This window comes from Diaphorina citri, unplaced genomic scaffold, assembly GCF_000475195.1.
Source record: "Diaphorina citri unplaced genomic scaffold, Diaci psyllid genome assembly version 1.1 scaffold1023, whole genome shotgun sequence".
Lineage (NCBI taxonomy): Eukaryota > Metazoa > Arthropoda > Insecta > Hemiptera > Psyllidae > Diaphorina > Diaphorina citri.
In genome coordinates this window covers 84,055-107,357 of record NW_007378453.1, presented here as the reverse complement: position 1 = coordinate 107,357, position 23,303 = coordinate 84,055, and the positions used below count along the sequence as shown (strand labels likewise).

At 38.4% G+C, this 23,303-nt stretch overlaps 1 protein-coding gene across 1 annotated transcript in view; it reads right to left on the bottom strand.

Annotated features, from left to right (window-relative positions):
- LOC103513762 (equilibrative nucleoside transporter 1) overlaps positions 1 to 23,303 on the bottom strand; it is a gene marked incomplete in the record, with an annotated part of 58,618 nt that overhangs the window by 18,548 nt on the left and 16,767 nt on the right. Inside the window, 3 exon segments of the mRNA XM_026826886.1 lie at positions 1,257 to 1,396; positions 3,107 to 3,237; positions 3,652 to 3,747. Of these exon segments, the coding sequence (XP_026682687.1) occupies positions 1,257 to 1,396; positions 3,107 to 3,237; positions 3,652 to 3,747 (367 nt within the window).

The window sequence follows — 23,303 nt, the reverse complement described above, 5'->3', positions numbered from 1 at the left end:
GAAAGCCAGCCGTTCCGAGAACGAACCTTATCAGTTTTGAAAATTATGTTCCAATCTTGATGTTTTACGCACATTATGAGTTCCTTCCATATTAAAGCAGGGATTTCTAACTTCCATGTGTATGCGGACCACATGCTACATACAGGAGCCACATACACTTGAGAGGATCCTCCATCCTCCATAGATACTCCATTTCCAGAGCTTACACCATAGTAAAAGAGCACAAATAAAGCTCGATGGGACTTACCCTAAAAACTTCGAGGGCCTTAAAAATGCTCTGGCGGTCTACATGTAGCCCGCGGGCTGGTAAATGAAAATCGCTGCTCTCGTTTTGTATTGGTCTGCACCCAAAATGGGCGGCTGTTTTTCCCATCAGCGCTTCAGAACCATGGTCGGGAAGCTCTGCACACGACCATCGCAACAACCACAATTCTCTCATCATTCACTCATTCACCCACCCATTCCTCCATCTAACATTATCAAATCACCAAAAATGGAAAATACACATATAGCCCCGGCCCCGAGTCCTGCGCGACCTCCTCAACTACTCCAAGACAGCGGTGTAGCCCCTGGGGAGGTCAGGGGTGCTAAGAATCTCGCAGAAGAGGATAGGCTGTCATTTCGTTTTGCCCTTGGAACTTTCAATAACCGGACACTCTCAAAGGACCACCAAATTGATTTTCTCATAACAGAACTCGACAAAGTAAAACTAGACGTACTGGCACTCCAAGAAACCAAAAGAAAAGATGAATTGAAAGCAAGATGGCTAGACGGTAGTCAAGTATTTCTCGGCGCAGCAACAAACGGACCACCAAATTGATTTTCTCATAACAGAACTCGACAAAGTAAAACTAGACGTACTGGCACTCCAAGAAACCAAAAGAAAAGATGAACTGAAAGCAAGATGGCTAGACGGTAGTCAAGTATTTCTCGGCGCAGCAACAAATCAAGCTAAAATAATAGCTTACCCGATATTGATGAATATATTGAGCCAGTTGAACATAATGTTAGGGGCCTGAGCAGCTAGACCTGTGTAAGCTAGGAGTAGCTTACTAATAGCTTACCCGATATTAATGAATATATTGAGCCAGTTGAACATAATGTTAGGGATCTGAGCAGCTAGACCTGTGTAAGCTAGGAGTAGCTTAGTAATAGCTTACCCGATATTGATGAATATATTGAGCCAGTTGAACATAATGTTGGGGGCCTGAGCAGCTAGACCTATGTAAGCTAGGAGTAGCTTACTAATAGCTTACCCGATATTGATGAATATATTGAGCCAGTTGAACATAATGTTGGGGGCCTGAGCAGCTAGACCTATGTAAGCTAGGAAGTTGGTGGCGTACTCTGAATTTTCCCCCGTGTACTCGTAACCCAGCTTGTAGTCAACGAAATACTGAAACAAAATGACATAGAAGATGATGGTTAAAAAAATAGGTTTGATGGTTCAATACCCAGCCGAAACATGAAATCATACTATTAGGGCTATCAGCCTTAACTAGGAAGTTGGTGGCGTACTCTGAATTTTCCCCCGTGTACTCGTAACCCAGCTTGTAGTCAACGAAATACTGAAACAAAATGACATACAAGATGATGGTTAAAAAAATAGGTTTGATGGTTCAATACCCAGCCGAAAAATGAAATCATACTATAAGGGCTATCAGCCTTAAGTATTTACTTGGGGTATTTACCCCGTCTGAACACGGGAAAACGCAATCAGCCCTAGCTAGGGTGATTGCTTTGGGCTGACATTTGGTTTTGGCAACAAAAATTTTACGAGTAGATGCCCTTCGCTCAGTTCGCACTCAACCTTTGCTATTAAGTTTCAGGCTTAGCAAAGATATTTACCCCGTCTGAACACGGGAAAACGCAATCAGCCCTAGCTAGGGTGATTGCTTTGGGCTGACATTTGGTTTTGGCAACAAAAATGTTACGAGTAGATGCCCTTCGCACAGTTCGCACTCAACCTTTGCTATTAAGTTTCAGGCTTAGCAAGGGAAATTTCAGGGTTCCTGTTTAGAATCCCCCAGACAGATTAAGCTGACATCCTCCTTGTTTAAAGTCCCCCAGCCAGACTAAGCTGGTATACTCCTAATACTTGGGGTATTTACCCCGTCTGAACACGGGAAAACGCAATCAGCCCTAACTAGGGTGATTGCTTTGGGCTGACATTTGGTTTTGGCAACAAAAATTTTACGAGTAGATGCCCTTCGCACTCAACCTTTGAAGTTTCAGGCTTAGCAAGGGAAATTTCAGGGTTCCTGTTTAGACTCCCCCAGACAGATTAACCTGACATCCTCCTTGTTTAAAGTCCCCCAGCCAGACTAAGCTGGTATACTCCCTGTTTAAAATCCCCCAGCCAGATTCAACACAGCATTTGCTTAGATTCCTCCCTAAATAATTCTGTTGTCCCTTTAGGGGTGAAAGGGATAAACAAGGTATATTCTATTCAATTCCTCCCTACTTACCGCCTTGGCAGTGATGAACATATTCCATGGCATCAGAGTGCCCACTCCGTGTAGCAGCAACGTAAGGTAAACCAGTTTCCATCTGTCTCGAGGCGGATTGGTTTCCAGATCGGCATTTTCCATGGTAACACCTTTGAATCAATCAACCAATCTTATTTGTACATAATATATAACTTAAAATGGGGTGACTAGAAACAGTGGGGTGAAAAGAACATAAGATTTTTTTTTTTATTTTCCCGCGAAAAATTTGAAGATCTATGAAAAATATCAGAAATTTGAAAATCCGTAATTTTGTTTTAATAGTAGTAGCCTACTGCTGGAGTAAAGGGACTTTTCAGTCCTAGGCGAGCAGTATAAATAAGCACTATTATTATTATTATTATGTTCGCACTCAACCTTTGCTAAACAGATTATTATTATATTATTATAATCTATTAAGTTTCAGGCTTAGCAAAGGAAATTTCAGGGTTCCTGTTTAGACTCCCCCAGACAGATTAAGCTGACATCCTCCTTGTTTAAAATCCTCCAGCCAGATTCAACACAGCATTTGCTTAGATTCCTCCCTAAATAATTCTGTTGTCCCTTTAGAGGGGAAAGGGATAAACAAGGTATATTCTATTCAATTCCTCCCTACTTACCGCCTTGGCAGTGATGAACATATTCCATGGCATCAGAGTGCCCACTCCGTGTAGCAGCAATGTAAGGTAAACCAGTTTCCATCTGTCTCGAGGCGGATTGGTTTCCAGATCGGCATTCTCCATGGTAACACCTTTGAATCAACCAACCAATCTTATTTGTACATAATATATAACTTAAAATGGGGTGACTAGAAACAGTGGGGTGAAAAGAAACATAAGATTTTTTTTAATTTTCCCGCCAAAAATTTGAAGATCTATGAAAAATATCAGAAATATGAAAATCCGTAATTTTGTTATACTGATTTTCAAATTTTAGCGGCAATAAGAAAGGAAAAACTACAAACTAAGTAAATCTATAATATATTAATAATAATTATATTGCTCTCATTTCAATACAACACTAAAAAATACAACACTAAAAAGAAGTTTGCGACCAATATAAAAAGTCGATCTTTTGGCGCTCTTTCCAACGATATAGATAACTCAGAAATTCGATTTTTGGACTTGCGTCCACTGTGAGATGTGCAGGTAGGTAGGTAGGTTACCTTTGAAGTTGAGTTCATCGTTGGGCAGATTGCTTTCTTCCCAGGCGGGGGTGAGACGAACCGGTTCTGATGGTGGCAGGAGGGGCTTGTCGAAATCTGGGAACAAGAAAAGAGAAGAAAGGAAATTAATTTGTTGTAAAATTTAAATATTGAGGTAGTGAGAGTTGGATGAAAGAGCCACCGTGTTAATCCAGCATCTAAATGGGAAGTATTGTGTCTCTTCTCGCCCATCTGATGAGAGGCATACTACGGGATGGGCATACGACACAGACCACACGAGTCTAATATAGGAGTTGTTTCATTGCCACGACATAAAAACGGCGGTGAAATACTCGGATTTTTAACCAAAAACGTATAACTTGAATACTCAGGTTGTGGTTATGTTGCGTGATAAGCCTGGAGAGCGGGTAAACCTATAAAATAAACAGTTAAACATATATGGGGCCACATATTTTTAAACCACATACTTTCCCCCATTTTAAAGGGGGACTTTTGCTAATAATTTTCAAGTTTTTATGTTTTATCAGCTTCATGTTGTTCCCACAGGTGGGTCAACTTTGAAATCTTGAAAGCCTAAAGTGGGAATTAATTTGTTGTAAAATTTAAATATTGAGGTAGTGAGAGTTGGATGAAAGAGCCACCGTGTTAATCCAGCATCTAAATGGGAAGTAGTGTCTCTTCTCGCCCATCTGATGAGAGGCATACTACGGGATGGGCATGCTACGACACAGACCTCACGAGTCTAATATAGGAGTTGTTTCATTGCCACGACATAAAAACGGCGGTGAAATACTCGGATTTTTAACCAAAAACTTATAACTTGAATTCTCAGGTTGTGGTTATGTTGCGTGATAAGCCTGGAGAGCGGGTAAACCTATGAAATAAACGGTTAATCATATATAGGGCCACATATTTTTAAACCACATACTTTCCCCCATCTTAAAGGGGGGAATAGTTTTCAAGTTTTTATGTTTTATCAGCTTCATGTTGTCCCACAGGTGGATCAACTTTGAAATCTTGAAAGCCCAAAGTGGGAAAAAGAAGCTTTTCAAAGTACAACAGGAACTTACATCGCAAACAATACAGTATGGACGTTGCAATCACCATAGTGAAGTAATTAAAATAATACAACTAATAAAAAATATTAAACTGTCTGAGATTCAAACAAATCCTTGTAACATTATGCGGGGAAGCTTTTCAAAGTACAACAGGAACTTACATCGCAAACAATACAGTATGGACGTTGCAATCACCATAGTGAAGTAATTAAAATATCACAACTAATAAAAAATAATAAACTGTCTGAGATTCAAACAAATCCTTGTAACATTATGCCTAATGCACTAATGCTCTGTAAATGACGAAAAAATTATTCGCGTTAGAATTACATATTTAAAATTATACATTTCAGTGGTAGATAACATTAATTGGCATTATTAAAAATTATTCATTTTAGTAGATAACATTAATAATTGACATTATTTTGATTTGAGATTTTATTTCGTGAAAATTCATATTCAAATAATTATTTGCATTGTATTCGCTTTTTACACACGCCTTTGTTTCATTTAAGTATTTACTTAGTGTGACAGAAAAGTACATAGCAGGTGATTTAAATTATTAGTCATATTTTTTATGGGTATTTGTTATATTTGTTAATCAATATTTTCATAATTAAAATTCTTTGTATAATTTGCTGTTAATTGTTGTTCCTTCCAGTAAATAATAATAATACTTTGCTGTTGTACATAGCAGGTGATTTAAATTATTAGTCATATTTTTTATGGGTATTTGTTATATTTGTTAATCAATATTTTCATAATTAAAATTCTCTGTATAATTTGCTGTTAATTGTTGTTCCTTCCAGTAAATAATAATAATACTTTGTTGTTCAATATTTTCATAATTAAAATTCTTTGTATAATTTGCTGTTAATTGTTGTTCCTTCCAGTAAATAATAATAATACTTTGCTGTTGTGCCTACCAAAATGGAAAAATAAAATTCCCTGACTTTTCTCGGTTTTCCAGTCCATTTTTTTTCCAAATTTCCAGTCTACTTTTTCAAGATTTTCCACCCTATTCCCACTGCCTCACAACAGATTTTTTTTTTTTTTCAAGTAATGTTCCTAAGCCTGTTCAACATTAATTCTCCAATCTTTTTTCATCCCACTAGGGTAAGGGCTTAAGTCCTCCATTTGCACATGAAATAACTGCGCCGCATTTTTTTGTAATTTTTCGGTCTACACATTCACACATCCTGGGGGGTAGGGTAAGGGCTCAAGTCCTCCATTTGCACATGAAATAACTGCGCCGCATTTTTTTTTTTTTTTTGTAATTTTTCGGTCTACACATTAACACATCCCTGGGGGATGAAAGTTAGCACGAAAAGAATGAGGAACAGCGCCGCAGGCAAAAATTGTGAGCTATATAATCTATAGAAACTAAAATTTTTAGGACCGGCCGCAGGCGAAAATTTTGGGTTCATCAATTATTTGCGGTAAAAAAAGATCGCCGCAGGCAAAAATTGTGAGCTATATAATCTATAGAAACTAAAATTTTTAGGACCGGCCGCAGGCGAAAATTTTGGGTTCATCAATCATTTGCGGTAAAAAAAGAGATGAAAAAAATGTATAGAAACTAAAATTTTTAGGACCGGCCGCAGGCGAAAATTTTGGTTTCATCAATTATTTGCGGTAAAAAAAGAGCTCAAAAAAATCTGCGTTTGCCTGAGATCGAACCCATAACTGCGAATATCGCGAACAAACCGCGGATACCGCGAACAAAACGCGAATACCGCGAACAAACCGCGAATACCGCGAACAAACCGCGGATACCGCGAACAAACCGCGAACAAACCGCGGATACCGCGAACAAACCGCGGATACCGCGAGCCAACCGCGAATACCACGAGCAAATAACAAAACGCACAAACCGCGGATACCGCGAACAAACCGCGAATACCGCGAACAAAACGCGAATACCGCGAACAAACCGCGGATACCGCAAACAAACCGCGGATACCGCAAACAAAACGCGAATACCGCGAACAAAACGCGAATACCGCGAACAAAACGCGAATACCGCGAACAAACCGCGGATGTCTCTGTGAAATTCCCTGACAATTCCCGGTTTTCCAGTCTGGTAGACACCCTGTGTTAAACGCTGATAACATTCATCTTACAAAAAAGTGCATACTACATACATTAGGTACCCAATAACAATTATAAATACAAACATGTAAAATGTTATAAATACAAACTTGTTTTGACTGCAAGGTTGGTTAAAGGGGCATTTCAGTCGTAATTTGAAGTTGCATTGAGCTATGTTGCCAGTTCTTTTATTATTATTATTATTATTTTTTTTTTTTTAATTAGGTACCTAGGTAGGTACCTATTTATTTTGTGAAGGGGCTAACTTTTTTTTGTTGCTATAATATAGGTACATCCTGAATTTTTTCCGCCACACTGTAGGTATACATACGTAATGACAGGGTAGGCTTGATGCAAAGTGAATGAATGACACATAAAATTTATCATCCGAGTTTTTTTTTTTTTTTTACTTTCTTTATTTGAATTTATCTATTTTGGGAACTGAGAATTGTCCAGCTCTAAAAACGCCATGTGACGACGATTTTTCTCTTAGTTCATTTGTCTGTCTATTCATTTCATCATGCCAGCCTAGTGAGCATGGAAGTGTGTCTGTCTTGTAAGCGCTAGGTCGCGGGTTCGATTTCCACCCGCGTATTTTGTCCTAAGCAAAGGTTCGTTCTCGGAACGGCTGGCTTTCCCTGTCTTCCTATCCTGCCGTCCTGTTCTCTCTTCGATTTTGGGACAGTAAGGGACGGAAATAATCTTATCGTCCCAAATCAGTAATCTTAGTTGGTAGACTTTTCAGTCCTGTGCGAGCAGTATAAATAAGCACTATTATTATAAGTGCTTGGTCAAATAGGTGAATTTCCGCTACCACATATTATGTATGGATATCTTTCTCTGGTAGCTCTAAGGGTGAAATGACACCAAGGAAAGGAAAGGTCGCTGATGTTCCTGAGAGACCGGGAAGGGAAAAGGATTAAAACGGTGCTGATAACATAACTCGATGGGAAACGAAAAAAATCATTCGTGGAAATAATGACAATTATTAATTAATAATATGTCATAATTAATGAACACGTGAGGAGCTGCCAATAAAACGTGATGTTTAATTTATGGGCACCAATTGGCATTTAAGATTAAGACCAATCAAATACTAAAAGACCTCAAAAAAAGAGGTATTTCTTCTATTTTCATTCATAGAATTTCAAATCACTCCATTCATTCATAAAAATGAGACTTGTCAAAACCCTAATTTGAGCTCAAAACCCTAATTTGAGCTTCACAAAGTTACAGAGAATTAAAATTCATTGCTGATTTTTTTACTTTCTATTATTTATATTAAAAAGAGTTATTTTGGCGAAATCAAAAGAACTATTTACTATTGTACCTTTATTTAATTAAAAAAGTAAAATAAATGAAAATATTAAATTTGTTTAAATTAAACAAATACAAACTTATGAGACTCGCAGTTCAACAGAATAAATATTTAATTTGTTTGACACAAAGCAAAAACTGTAGCCAGCCTTATATTGAGTACCCAAGTAGTTATCCATGTAAGGCATTAAGTGTTAAGTAGTATCACTTATTTGGCAATGAATCTTCCTTATCTAAAGATTTGTGTCTGAAGTATAAATTTTGACACTGAGTATACGTACGTACAAAGATATTGTATGTTTTTACCCAAGATAGGTAGGTATACAATTTACATAATTAATTTATGCTCACGCTATTGTCAGCAAGAACATTGGTTTTGACCCTTCGGACAAAATACAAGATCCAGTGTGTGTAATGCTCTACAGAGGACAAAATTTTTAGTAGGAAACTTTTCCCATTACCAATGTATTCTTGACCACTGAGCTCAGTGACGGCCTAGTTAGCTATAGGAGACTTAGGAGAGTAGCGCTCTTGCCTTGTAAGCGTTAAGTGGCGGATTCGATTCCCCGCTGAGGCGGACTTTATCCAAAAGAAATGAGGTCCGTTCTCGGAACGGCTGGCTTTTTCCTATCCTATCTTACTTCTCTCGTTTTCGGGTCGAAAAGACCCCAGTCGTTACAGTTCCTTCTTTCTATGGAAGCTCTTCGAAAGAAAGAAGAAAAAAGAAAACTGAGCTCAGTATTACGCGTAGCATGAACATGATAGGTTACATCCTGTATGCAACATACGCGTGAGTTTAGACGGACACCAAATCCGCCCCGGGCGGGAATCGAACCCGCGGCCTAGCGCTTACAAGGCAGACGCACTACCAACTAAGCTAACTAGGCTGGCACATGATAGGTTACATCCTGTATGCAACATACGCGTGAGTTTGGACACTCTGTAGATAAATAGTAAACATTGAAGTGGTAAGTGATCTAATTGAATCACAGGTCACATACACTGCACTCGTGATATTATTATGGTCAAGTGATAAATAGTTAAATAGATATATAAGGTCAAGTGAAGCATCAACTGGTAGTGAATCTCTAATCTATATTCAGTGATGGGATCTTGAATTCTTGACCCTCACATCTTCACTAGATAAATAGATATATAAGGTCAAGTGAAGCATCAACTGGTAGTGAATCTCTAATCTCTATTCAGTGATGGGATCTTGAATTCTTGACCCTAACATCTTCACTAGAAGTCCATGAGATTAGAGATCTGTTATCTATTTGTACCTTACAGCTTCTTCACTAGAAGTCCATGAGATTAGAGATCTGTTATCTGTTTGTACCTTAAGGCTTGTCTCAGATTGGAAGCGTTAGAAGCGCGTATTAGTCAAGACGCTTGATGGCACTTTTTCCAGAGGTTTGATACAGGGAACTGTAGCAACGAAGGTCTTACCATCCTGGAATCGAAGAGAGAAGGACAGGATAGGGGAAAGACAGGCGTTCCGGGAACGAACCTTTTCCGTTTAGGATGAAATCTGCCCCGGGCGGAAATCGAACCCGCGACCTAGCGCTTACAAGGCAGACGCGTTAACCTCCAAGCGAACTAGGCTGACACAAAGTTGTCTTTCGATATAAGAAACTACATGATATGCGGTTTAGACATTCTAATATTCGATTCCACGATCAAAGCAGGCGATTTATTTTCGTGACCGCGAATTTCCGAGAAATTAATACCTATTCCAATTCCAATAATCTCAATGCTAACAGGCGAAACAAGATTTTATGCAGGAACACCTCTGATGGTCTTCAAGTAATCTACCAAACTGTATGAACTGCATCTAATAGGTATCTAATATAGGTAAATTATAACTGAGAGAAACAGCACTAATAGGTGGGTAGGTAGGTACGTATAGGAGGTTTATACAGTAGAACCTCGATTATTTCAACTAATTAGGACCGAGGGGTAGTTGAAATGATCACAATGTTGTACAAATTTGGGACAGTAAGGGACGGAAATAATCTTATCGTCCCAAATCAGTAATCTTAGTTGGTAGACTTTTCAGTCCTATGCGAGCAGTATACTCGTAAATGAGCACTATTATTATAATTGCTCTAGTAGCTTGGTCAAATAGGTGAATTTCCGCTACCACATATTATGTATGGATATCTTTCTCTGGTAGCTCTAAGGATGAAATGGCACGAAGGAAAGGAAAGGTCGCTGATGTTCCTGAGAGACCTGCTCTAGTAGCTTGGTCAAATAGGTGAATTTCCGCTACCACATATTATGTATGGATATCTTTCTCTGGTAGCTCTAAGGTTTTTTTTACACCAAGGAAAGGAAAGGTCGCTGAGGTTCGTGAGAGACCGGGAAAAGGATTAAAACGGTGCTGATAACAATACTGATTTTCAAATTTTAGCGGCAATAAGAAAGGAAAAACTACAAACTAAGTAAATCTATAATATATTAATAATAATTATATTGCTCTCATTTCAATACAACACTAAAAAATACAACACTAATACCGCGAACAAAACGCGAATACCGCGAACAAAACGCGAATACCGCGAACAAACCGCGGATACCGCGAACAAACCGCCGATACCGCGAGCCAACCGCGAATACCACGAGCAAACCGCGGTTGCATACTTTTTTACTGACCAAAAATTCTTTTTCCATTTTTTAGGCTTTGAAAATTTCCCCTAATACATTTCTATAATTACAGCGTCACAGGCGAAATTTTTTCGAGAAAATATGAGTTGCCCCTTCAAGGTTGCATACTTTTTTATGGACCGAAAATTCATTTTTTTTAGGCTTTGAAAAATTCCCTGACTTTTTTTGGATTTTTGTCAATTTTTTGAGAAATTCCCTGACAATTCCCTGACTTTTCCAGTCTCCGTGAAATTCCCTGACAATCCCCGGTTTTCCAGTCTGGTAGACACCCTGTGTTAAACGCTGATAACATTCATCTTACAAAAAAAAAAGTGCATACTACATACATAAGGTACCCAATAACAATTCCGTGAAATTCCCTGACAATCCCCGGTTTTCCAGTCTGGTAGACACCCTGTGTTAAACGCTGATAACATTCATCTTACAAAAAAAAAGTGCATACTACATACATAAGGTACCCAATAACAATTATAAATTAATACAAACATGTAAAATGTGACCTTGTTTTGACTGCAAGGTTGGTTAAAGGGGCATTTCAGTCGTAATTTGAAGTTGCATTGAGCTATGTTGCCAGTTCTGTAGGATTCAATACGGAAAAAGGAATGCTTTATTTGTGTTAAGCATAAATGCTTGTTATTAAATGTGTTTATATTAGACATCCTAGGTTATAAAGTTATGAAATAGGTAACTACAAAACTTATTACCTTTATATGATACAATGGATACACGTTCTTTCACCTTATATGAGGGACGGACCCTGCTTGTTACATTCTATTTCTACAGTTATAGCCAAGCTATACTAGTATTGAGAAAGTATTTACTTTCCTTGTCCTATAGGAAGGAAAGCAATCTATTTAGGATTATAAAACGAGAAAGAATTGTGAAGCATATTCCTCCGTCTGAAGCAGTGACTGCTTCTGGTCCAGAATCTGGAGGGAGTAAGGTAACTTCATGTGTCTCTGAAGATGTTACATTCTATTTCTACAGTTATAGCCAAGCTATACTAGTATTGAGAAAGTATTTACTTTCCTTGTCCTATAGGAAGGAAAGCAATCCATTTAGGATTATAAAATGAGAAAGAATTGTGAAGCAAATATGTTCCTCCGTAGTATTGAGAAAGTATTTACTTTCCTTGTCCTATAGGAAGGAAAGCAATCTATTTAGGATTATAAAACGAGAAAGAATTGTGAAGCAAATATGTTCCTCCGTCTGAAGCAGTGACTGCCTCTGGTCCAGAATCTGGAGGGAGTAAGGTAACTTCATGTGTCTCTGAAGACATTACTAATGTCATGTTGTCACTTGTACCTATCTTAAATAAATACTAATGTCACTTGTACCTATCTAAAAAATAATGATAATAATAATAAAATGCACTATCCACTATCAAGATAAACACTAGCCAAGTTAACTTGAAAATTTATGGCCTTAGTGATTCTTACCTTCTAAACAAGGACAAGCAAGTTGCATTGAACTTGCATTTATCTCGGACTTGCATTTATTCGCAAGAACATTAGTTCAAAGTACACACATTGGAATACAGACGTAATAGGTACGTATTGGAATAGGTACGTGTCTGTATTCCAATTACTGGGTGTGTTTGAATTATTTTAGTAAAAAAAATCTGGTGTGAACATCACACGACATTCCTTAGCCTATTGAATGATGCTTATTTTTATGTTGTATAGTAACTTTTAAAATATCTCTAACCGTTTAGTCAGTATAGCTGAAAACCGCCAAAAAAACGGTCGAAAACCGCCAAAAAACGGTCAAAATACCGCCAACCGCAGCACCTATCTTAACCAAAAGTTTTGTATTATATTCTTGTCTCATTTGTGTACTACATACCAAATTTAAAGTCTCTAGAAACGGTCGAAAACCGCCAAAAAACGGTCGAAAACCGCCAAAAAACGGTCAAAATACCGCCAACCGCAGCACCTATCTTAACCAAAAGTTTTGAATTACATTCTTGTCTCATTTGTGGACTACATACCAGATTTCAAGTCTCTAGCTCATACCGTTCCCGAGATATTATTGAATTACACCGAAAACCGCCAAAAAGCGGTAAAATACCGCCAACCGTTGCACCGATCTTAACCTTGTCACATTTGACAGCTGCATGCCAAATTTCAAGTCTCTAGCTCTTACCGTTCTTGAGATATTTTGTTTACAGACAGACACACACACGGACCAATGACTGAAACTTTGGATTTAGGCTCTGGGGACCTCAAAACGTGTTTTGGCACTAAAAACTGACCATCGAAAATTTGACCCGATTACATTACTTTCCTTCCTATAGGATAAGGAAAGTAAAAAGGAGAAGCAAGATTTTTTTTTTTTTTGCTCCAGAAATGTCATCTTTGTAGTCTTTCACTTTCTAGTCCTAAAACACTCCCAGTCAGCAGAAAGAATAAGGCCTTTTCAATTTTAATTTATTTCAAAACATTTCTTCATTGTTTTGAACAGCTTGTTGATACCAACGTTCTAAGGCCAGCCACTCACTATCAGATAGGCCTGATCAGATGTGAGGTCTATCTGATAGAGTCAGTTCTACCTTATACTTATTATTAGTATTAGTGTAACATACCGACGTTGTATACATTCATGTTTGAATTTTATTTATGTAAAATAAAAAATCAATTATTACTGTATGTGCTCAACAGGTATCAGGTAGACCTGACATTCAGATCTTTTCAGCTGTACCTGTCAGGTCTACCTGATAGTTAGTGGCTGGCCTAAGGACCTCTGATAATCACTTATTGATAAGGTGAGAAAGATAACCTCTTGAACATTATAGTCTGGGGTTGATTCTAAATCAAGCCATCACGTGACAATTATGTTTACATTTGCATAAACATTTACACAAATAAATTAACATGAACACTGATTAATTAACGTGAACATTGTTTACATAAACAACACCGATTGGAATAACATAAACAATGTTTAAGTACATAGTTATATATTGTTTTCAAGCCACCCTTGTTAGTTTGGAGGGTACCGCCCGGGGCGAACTTTATCCCAAACAGATAAGGTTCGTTCTCGGAACGGCTGGCTTTCTATCCGGTCCTCCTTTTCTCTTCGATTTCGAGACGATAAGACCTCCGTTATTTTATTAGTTAAAGTTCCCTCTATCAACCCTCTTAAAGGGTAAAGGAACACATCTTCTACATTGGGATGTGTTAACTGATAGTGAGTGGGTTGTCCGATTTCGGGACAGCAACATCTTTCTATCTTTTGGCCTGACGAAGATTATACCCTGGGCATCGAAAGCTGTTGGTATTGTAGTAAATGTAGTGGTGAATTTAGGCACTACAGTCAGAAAAGGCATTTATTTTATTTAAATTGGGCGCTATATCAAACTGCTACTGGGATAACAATATCTAGTTATCAGGTACCTACTGGCTACGTAATGTTAGATAACCATTGGTTCAGCGAAATCTAAGGCCGGCTAGAGTTTCGGTAGAAGGATCTGTAACTGCTAAGGTCTTATCGTCCCGAAAGCGAAGAGAGAAGAAAGACAGGATAGGAGGAATTTAGCTGTTCCGAGAACGAATGATTCGCGAAACGAACGAACCTTATCTGTTTAGGATAAAAACCCCCCTGGAACTTGCGACCTAGCGCTTACAAGGCAGACGCGCTGGCACCCCAAAAGGAATCACTCAAAACATAGGATTTCCTTAGTGTGAAATAAAGTGCGAAGTCGCGGAGTTGAAAAACTTGGAATCTCACTTGCTTCGACCAATAACGAGTTAACAAGCAAGGATAGTGACAAATATACCTACAACCTACATACACCATACTTCATACAGAGGTAAACTTGGGTAAAACTTGGCTCACTATGTACGCTTCATTAATATGCAGGCTTCTTATTATCTACACATTTTAAACCACATTAATGTGCAGGATTCTTATTATGTACACCACATTAATATGCAGGCTTCTTACTCTGTACGTTACATTAATATGCAGGACCACTGGCCATTGGGTGTCATCTTCCTTCTGCCGGTGTCTGGCTCTCTAAGCCGGCTACAGAAGGTATGGTTTTTCTATATCGAACCGGTTGTCACTTCTGCATCTCTTAAGCCGGGAACAGACGCTATAATAAATTATGATGAGATGCAAGAAGAAGCGCTCAGTTTTGACCGGTTCTGACTCCAGTAAGTCGGCTACAAACGTTCCGTTGGATCTGTCAGGTACAAAATTTTGTCGGATGAATAGGTATGACGCCCCCCTAAACAGAGTACGATGTACCTGACAGGTACACCTGAACGTCTGTAGCCAGCCTTATATTGAGTACCCAAGTACCTACTTATCCATGTAAGGCATTAAGTGTTAAGTAGTATCACTTATTTGGCAATGAATCTTCCTTGTCTAAAGATTTTAAAGTGTCTGAAGTATAAATATTGACACTGAGTATACATACGTACAAAGATATTGTATGTTTTTACCCAAGATATGTATACAGTTTACATAATTAATTTGTAAATGTAAATGCAGTTTCTTTGTGTTATTATGTCACAACTTTGGTGCTCACTACAGCATTGTATAGGATTTTCCCAATATCTCAATAATCCTAAAATCCAATGTTTACCTACCATGCTGACACCGGTCGCTATGCGCATTGAATGTCGTTTTTTTTTTGTGTTATTATATCACAACTTTGGTGCTCACTGCAGCATTGTAGGATTTTCCATATATCTTATTAATTCAGAACCCAATGTTTACCTACCATGCTTACATAATTAATTCATGCTCACGCTATTGTCAGCAAGAACTTTGGTTTTGACCCTTCGGACAAAACACAAGATCCAGTGTGTGTAATTCTCTACAGAGGACAAAATTTTTAGTAGGAAACTTTTCCTATTACCAATGTATTCTTGACCACTGAGCTCAGTGCCGGCCTAGTTAGCAAGGAGAGTAGCGCTCTTGCCTTAAAACTTACATCAAGTACCTATTCAAGTGTCGGTTATGCAATGTGCAGTATGCAATAATTTTAAAGTCGTGAAAACTTACATCAAGTACTTATTCAAGTATCGGTTCCCATCACTTGAATAGAATAGGTACCTACACTTCGATTAATTTTATGACTTGACTTGGAGTCGAACCACCAACCTCCACATTTGAATTCCACCGCGTTCAACCACTAAACCATTCAGTTTGGGTTTAATTAATTACTATTGAAGTATTTTTATTATATTAATTATCATTTTAATTGTTATCACTAGTTTGATAATACCGATTACCGAACTATGTAACGTTGTCCCCGCCTTGGAATTACGCAAGTTAATTTCCACGTATTCACATAGTATAGCTGCTTGAAATTGACCTTTGTCTAATCATCAACTCGTATCATGTAAAATTAATTTAATCACATGATAAATAATAAAATTTGATTAAAGAATATGATAAATCATCAAATGATCTAAGTAGGTATTAATTAGGGTTGCCAACCGTACGTTATTTCCCGGAACAATCCGTATTTTTGTCAAAAATCAAATGTTCCGCCGGAACACACCTTTGTTCCGGTTTTTTTCCAAATCTATAGAAAATACGGGAACTGACTAATAAACAGAGAATTAAAATTCATTGCTGATTTTTTTACTTTCTATTATTTATATTAAAAAGAGTTATTTTGGCGAAATCAAAAGAACTATTTACCATTGTACCTTTATTTAATTAAAAAAAGTAAAATAAATGAAAATATTTGTTTAAATTAAACAAATACAAACTTATGAGACTCGCAGTTCAACAGAATAAATATTTAATTTGTTTGACACAAAGCAAAAAAAAAGTGTTTAAAACCACTATTAAGAAAGTAAAACTTTTTAGAAAGCAATGAAATGCAATTTTTGTCAACGGACAGCACTGAAAAAGGACTAAACAAAGAATGAGAACAAATCTGACCAATCCTGTATTGATACAATTTGTGCTCACCTAAAACCAAAGGCGTTGTCAAATATAAACGCCAAGAAAAAAATTATTCTCTAGGCCTATCCTAGTTAGATTGAAGGGTAGTAGGTAGTAGACTACTAGTAAACAAAGAATGAGAACAAATCTGACCAATCCTGTATTGATACAATTTGTGCTCACCTAAAACCAAAGGCGTTGTCAAATATAAACGTCAAGAAAAAAATTATTCTCTAGGCCTAGCCTAGTTAGATTGAAGGGTAGTAGGTAGTAGACTACTAGAGCATCTTTCTTATAAGCGCTAGGTCGTGGGTTCAATTCCCGCCCGGGGCGGATTTTTTACTGAACGAAGAAGGTTCGTTGTGGGAAAGGCTAGCTTTCTCCTATCCTGTCTTCCTTCCCCCTTCGATTTCGGGACGATAAGTTAAGACCTTAGTACAGTTCTCTCTATCAAACATCTTTAATAAATCTTGCTTGGTTGGATTGGAGGGCTGTAGCGCATCTGCCCTGTAAGCGCTAGGCCGCGGGTTTGACTCCCGCTCGGGGCGGATTTTTTTACTGAAGGGATAAGGTTCGTTCTCGGAAAGGCTGGCTTTCCTTTCTTCCTCCTTCTACCTTCGCTTTCAGGACGATAAGACCTCCGTTCTTACAGTTCCCTCTATCAAACCTCGTTGAGGGACAAGGATTCTGGTTGTTATAGGGTCCTGCTCTCTTCACTATGGCGTTCTCTACCACCTAACCCTTAGAGCTCCATTATTATGTGGTCAAATTCTCAAATAAATGAGGATAAAATTCCATGCCTCGACTGAGATCGAACCCACGCCCTCCTGTTTACCAGGCGAGCGTCTTGACCACTACACCACTACTAGAGCATCTTTCTTGTAAGCGCTAGGTCGTGGGTTCAATTCCCGCCTGGGGCTGATTTCATACTGAACGAATAAGGTTCGTTGTGGGAAAGGCTGGCTTTCTCCTATCCTGTCTTCCTTCTCCCTTCGATTTCGGGACGATAAGTTAAGACCTTAGTACAGTTCTCTCTATCAAACATCTTTAATAAATCTTTGGGCTTGATTGGATTGGAGGGCTGTAGCGCATCTGCCCTGTAAGCGCTAGGCCGCGGGTTTGACTCCCCCTCGGGGCGGATTTTATACTGAAGGGATAAGGCTCGTTCTCGGAAAGGCTGGCTTTCCTTTCTTCCTCCTTCTACCTTCGTCTTCGGGACGATAAGACCTCCGTTCTTACAGTTCCCTCTATCAAACCTCTTTGAGAGACAAGGACTCTGGTTGTTATAGGGTCCTGCTCTCTTCACCACCGAGGCTTGTACCTAGGAACTTGTCAGTACGCAGCACGACCGTGTCAATTGAAATTCTCTTCATGAGCAAATAATAATAATCTTCACAATACATAGAATAGAAAAAATAACCCCTTTTCTATTTGTGTACAAATCTCTCTTCCTCTCTCACTGTCTCTTTCTCTTCGAGGGGGAGCATGAGAAAATCATGTCCTCTCTCTTTCTCTTTTTTACTTTTTTTATTCTTTCTTTTTTTTATCATCTTCTGGCGCCAAAAATCTTTTCTTCATTTATTATGGCTGAATAAAGCAACAATAGACAAAGTAAAAACATTATTTTCACAAGGTCATTCAAAAACTTCCTTTAAAAAAGTGTTTTTGTCGTTTTTGGTTTTAACTGCTACATGAGACTCTTTTGGTCTGTGTCGCACCATACCCGTAGAGTAGAATGTCTTTCATCAGATGGGCGAGAATTGACAAAGGGAACTGTAACTGCTATGGTCTTATCGTCCCGAAAACGAAGAGAGAGGGAGGACAGGATAGGAGAAAGCCAGCCGTTCCGAAAACGAATTATCCGTTCAAGATAAAAGCCGCCCCGGGCGGGAATCGAACCTGCGACCTAGCGCTCACAAGGCAGACGCCGCCAACCGGAGCTAACTGAGCCTGGTCAGCATTTTTTGTCCTTCATAATTTGGCAGGTAAATTCTGGATCCTCACTTCCTTTTTCTTCAAGTTATTCATATTCATCCAGCAGAGTCAGCAAGTTATTTAATATAAATCAAGAACGTCTATCAGCAGCTATCAGACCAAATTAGCAATTCATCAGAACCGCATCAGCAAAAATTTCTGAACACCAAAAATTTCCGAATCACATCAGCAACTTCTGAATCTAATGAATTACCGGCGGACATGAGCAAGTGATTTCAATTCCTGTCATATTGATAAACTTCCTTTCACGTGAGAAATCAACCCAAATTAATAACAGATGATAATAATAAAAAGGACGCTTTATTGAATGATCAATATTTTTCTTTTTACTTTACTTTTTCATAACTAAAATTAAATAATAACATTCCTCAGTGGAAACAGGTGGTTAAAGAATTTGTTTATTTCAATATTTATTTGTTTATTTATGTCTCTTATCGCTGATGAGGTACATACTGCGGGGTGGGCATGCTACGGCACAGACCACAAGCGCCTAATGTACCTAGAAGGGAAGTATTGTGTCTCTTCTCGCCCATCTGATGAGGGACATACTGCAGGATGGTCATGCTACGGCACAGACCGCAAGCGCCTAATGTACCTAAAAGGGAAGTATTGTGTTTCTTCTCGCCCATCTGATGAGGTACATACTGCAGGATGGTCATGCTACGGCACAGACCACAAGCGCCTAATGTACCTGGAAGGGAAGTATTGTGTTTCTGCTCGCCCATCTGATGAGGGACATAGTGCAGGATGGTCATGCTACGGCGCAGAGTACCTAGGAACTTGTCAGTACGCAGCACGACCGTGTCAATTGAAATTCTCTTCATGAGCAAATAATAATAATCTTCACAATACATAGGTAGAATAGAAAAAATAACCCCTTTTCTATTTATGTAAAGATCTCTCTTCCTCTCTCTCTCTCTCTCTCTCCCTCTCTCTTTCTCTTCGAGAGGGAGCATGAGAAAATCATGTCCTCTCTCTTCCTCTTTTTATTCTTTCTTTTTTTATCATCTTCTGGCGCCAAAAATCTTTTCTTCATTTATTATGGCTGAATAAAGCAACAATAAACAAAGTAAAAACATTTCACAAGGTCATTCAAAAACTTCCTTTAAAAAAGTGTTTTTATCTTTTTTGGTTTTAACTGCTACATGACTCTTTTGGTCTGTGTCGCAGCATACCCGTAAAGTAGAATGTCTTTCATCAGATGGGCGAGAATTGACAAAGGGAACTGTAACTGCTATGGTCTTATCGTCCCGAAATCGAAGAGAGAAGGAAGACAGGATAGGAGAAAGCCAACCGTTCTGAGAACGAACATTATCCCATCAGGATAAAATCCGCCCCGGGCGGGAATCAAACCCGCGGCCTAGCGCTTACAAGGCAGACGCACTACCAACCAAGCTAACTAGGCTGGCAAGCAAAACATTTTACAAGGTCATTCGAAAACTTCCTTCAAAGAAGTGTTTTATAGCTTTTTTACTTTTTATTTCGCAGTAATGAAACAACTGATACATGAGACTCTTGTGGTCTGTGTCGCAGCATGCTCATTGCTCATCCCATAGCCTCTCATCAGATGGGCGAAAAGTAATAATAATAAATTGCTAATGTCTTATCGTCCCGAAAACGAAGAAAGAAGGAAAACAGGATAGGAGAAAGCAGGCCGTTCCGAGAACGAATTATCCGTTCAGGATAAAAGCCGCCCCGGGCGGGAATCGAACCTGCGACCTAGCGCTTACAAGGCAGACGCCAACCGAGCTAACTGAGCTGGTCAGCATTTTTTGTCTTCATAATTTGCAGTAAATCTGATCCTCACTTCCTTTCTCAAGTTATTCATATTCATCCAGCAGTCAGCAAGTTTATTAATATAAATCAAGAACGTCTATCAGCAGCTATCAGACCAAATTAGCAATTCATCAGAACCGCATCAGCAAAAATTTCTGTGCGACCTAGCGCTTACAAGGCAGACGCCAACCGAGCTAACTGAGCTGGTCAGCATTTTTTGTCTTCATAATTTGCAGCAAATTTGATCCTCACTTCCTTTCTCAATTTATCAAGTTATTTATATTCATCCAGCAGTCAGCAAGTTTATTATTATAAATCAAGAACGTCTATCAGCAGCTATCAGACCAAATTAGCAATTCATCAGAACCGCATCAGCGAAAATTTCTGAACACCAAAAATTTCCGAATCACATCAGCAACTTCTGAATCTAATGAATTACCGGCGGACATGAGCAAGTGATTTCAATTCCTGTCATATTGATAAACTTCCTTTCACGTGAGAAATCAACCCAAATTAATAACAGATGATAATAATAAAAAGGACGCTTTATTGAATGATCAATATTTTTCTTTTTACTTTACTTTTTCATAACTAAAATTAAATAATAACATTCCTCAGTGGAAACAGGTGGTTAAAGAATTTGCGAATCACATCAGCAACTTCTGAATCTAATGAATTACCGGCGGACATGAGCAAGTGATTTCAATTCCTGTCATATTGATAAACTTCCTAGAAATCAACTCAAATTAATAACAGATGATAATAATAAAAAGGACGCTTTATTGAATGCTCAATACTTTACTTTTTCATACCTAAAATTAAATAATAATATTCCTCAGTGGAAACAGGTGGTTAAAGAATTTTTTTATTTCAATATTTATTTGTTTATTTATGTCTCTTATCGCTGATGAGGTACATACTGCGGGGTGGGCATGCTACGGCACAGACCACAAGCGCCTAATGTACCTAGAAGGGAAGTATTGTGTCTCTTCTCGCCCATCTGATGAGGGACATACTGCAGAATGGTCAATGGTCATGCTACGGCGCAGACCACAAGCGCTTAATGTAGCAGCTCTTTGATTGCTACGAAAAAAAACCGGCGGTGATACACTCATCTTTTCAGGTTAAATAATAGTAATTAATATGTAGGTAATAATTTTATTTATTTGCATTTTAATTTATTTCAAAACATTTCTTCATTGTTTTGAACAGCTTGTTGATACCAACGTTCTAAGGCCAGCCACTCACTATCAGATAGACCAGATCAGGTGTCAGATTTACCTGATAGTGTGTATGTGTGCTCTTCAGGTATCAGGTACACCTGACATTCGGACCTTTTCAGCCGTACCTGTCAGATCTACCTGATAGTGAGTGTGCTCATTAGGTGTCAGGTATACCTGATAGTGTGTGTGCTCATCAGGTGTCAGGTGTACCTGTCAGGTCTACCTGATAGTGAGTGGCTGGCCTAAGGACCTCTGATAATAACTTATTGATAAGGTGAGAAAGATAACCTCTTGAACATTATAGTCTGGGGTTGATTCTAATTCAAGCCATCACGTGACAATTATGTTTACATTTGCATAAACATTTACACAAATTAATGTTTTAATGTTTTAATGTTTTAATGTTTTATTTTCTTTATTTGACAATAACAAGTAAATACAATTAACATGTTTCTTCTCGCCTAAGTAAATACAATTAACAACAAATAATTAACATGAACACTGATTAATTAACGTGAACATTGTTTACATAAACACCGATTACAATAACATAAACAATGTTTAAGTAAAAAAGGAATTTTAATTGTGTTGAGCATTAAATGCTTATCACAAATGTCCTTCCTCGCTTGATAAACTACGCTACATTTAGTGACTTGACTTGGACTCGAACCACCAACCTCCAGATCCAGAGTCCACCGTGCTAACCACTACACCACTGAGGTTGGTAACAATGTTTAAGTACATAGTTTTATATTGTTTTCAAGCCACCCTTGTTAGTTTGGAGGGTACCGCACGGGGCGAACTTTATCCCAAACAGATAAGGTTCGTTCTTGGAACGGCTGGCTTTCTATCCGGTCCTCCTTTTCTCTTCGATTTCGAGACGATAAGAATAAGACCTCCGTTAATAGTTTTAAAGTTCCCTCTATCAACCCTCCTAAAAGGGTAAAGGAACACATCTTCTACATTGGGATGTGTTAACTGATAGTGAGTGAGTTGTCCGATTTCGGGACAACAACATGTTTCTATCTTTTGCCTGACGAAGATTATACCCTGGGTATCGAAAGCTGATGGTGTTGGTATTGTAGTAATTGTAGTGGTGACTTTAGGCACTACAGTCAGAAAAGGCATTTATTTTATTTTATTTAAATTGGGTGCTATATCAAACTGCTACTGAGATAACAATATCTAGTTATCAGGTACCTACTGGCTACGTAATGTTAGATAACCATTGGTTCAGCGAAATCTAAGGCCGGCTAGAGTTTCGGTAGAAGGATCTGTAACTGCTAAGGTCTTATCGTCCCGAAAGCGAAGAGAGAAGAAAGACAGGATAGGAGGAAAGCCAGCCGTTCCGAGAACGAATGATTCGCGAAACGAACGAACCTTATCTGTTTAGGATAAAAATCCCCCTGGAACTTGCGACCTAGCGCTTACAAGGCAGACGCGCTCCCTCCAAGCGAACTAGGCTGGCACCCCAAAAGGAATCACTCAAAACATAGGATTCCCTAGTGTGAAATAAAGTGCGAAATCGCGGAGTTAAAAAACTTGGAAGCTCACTTGCTTCGACCAATAACGAGTTCACAAGCAAGGATAGTGACAAATATACCTACAACCCACATAC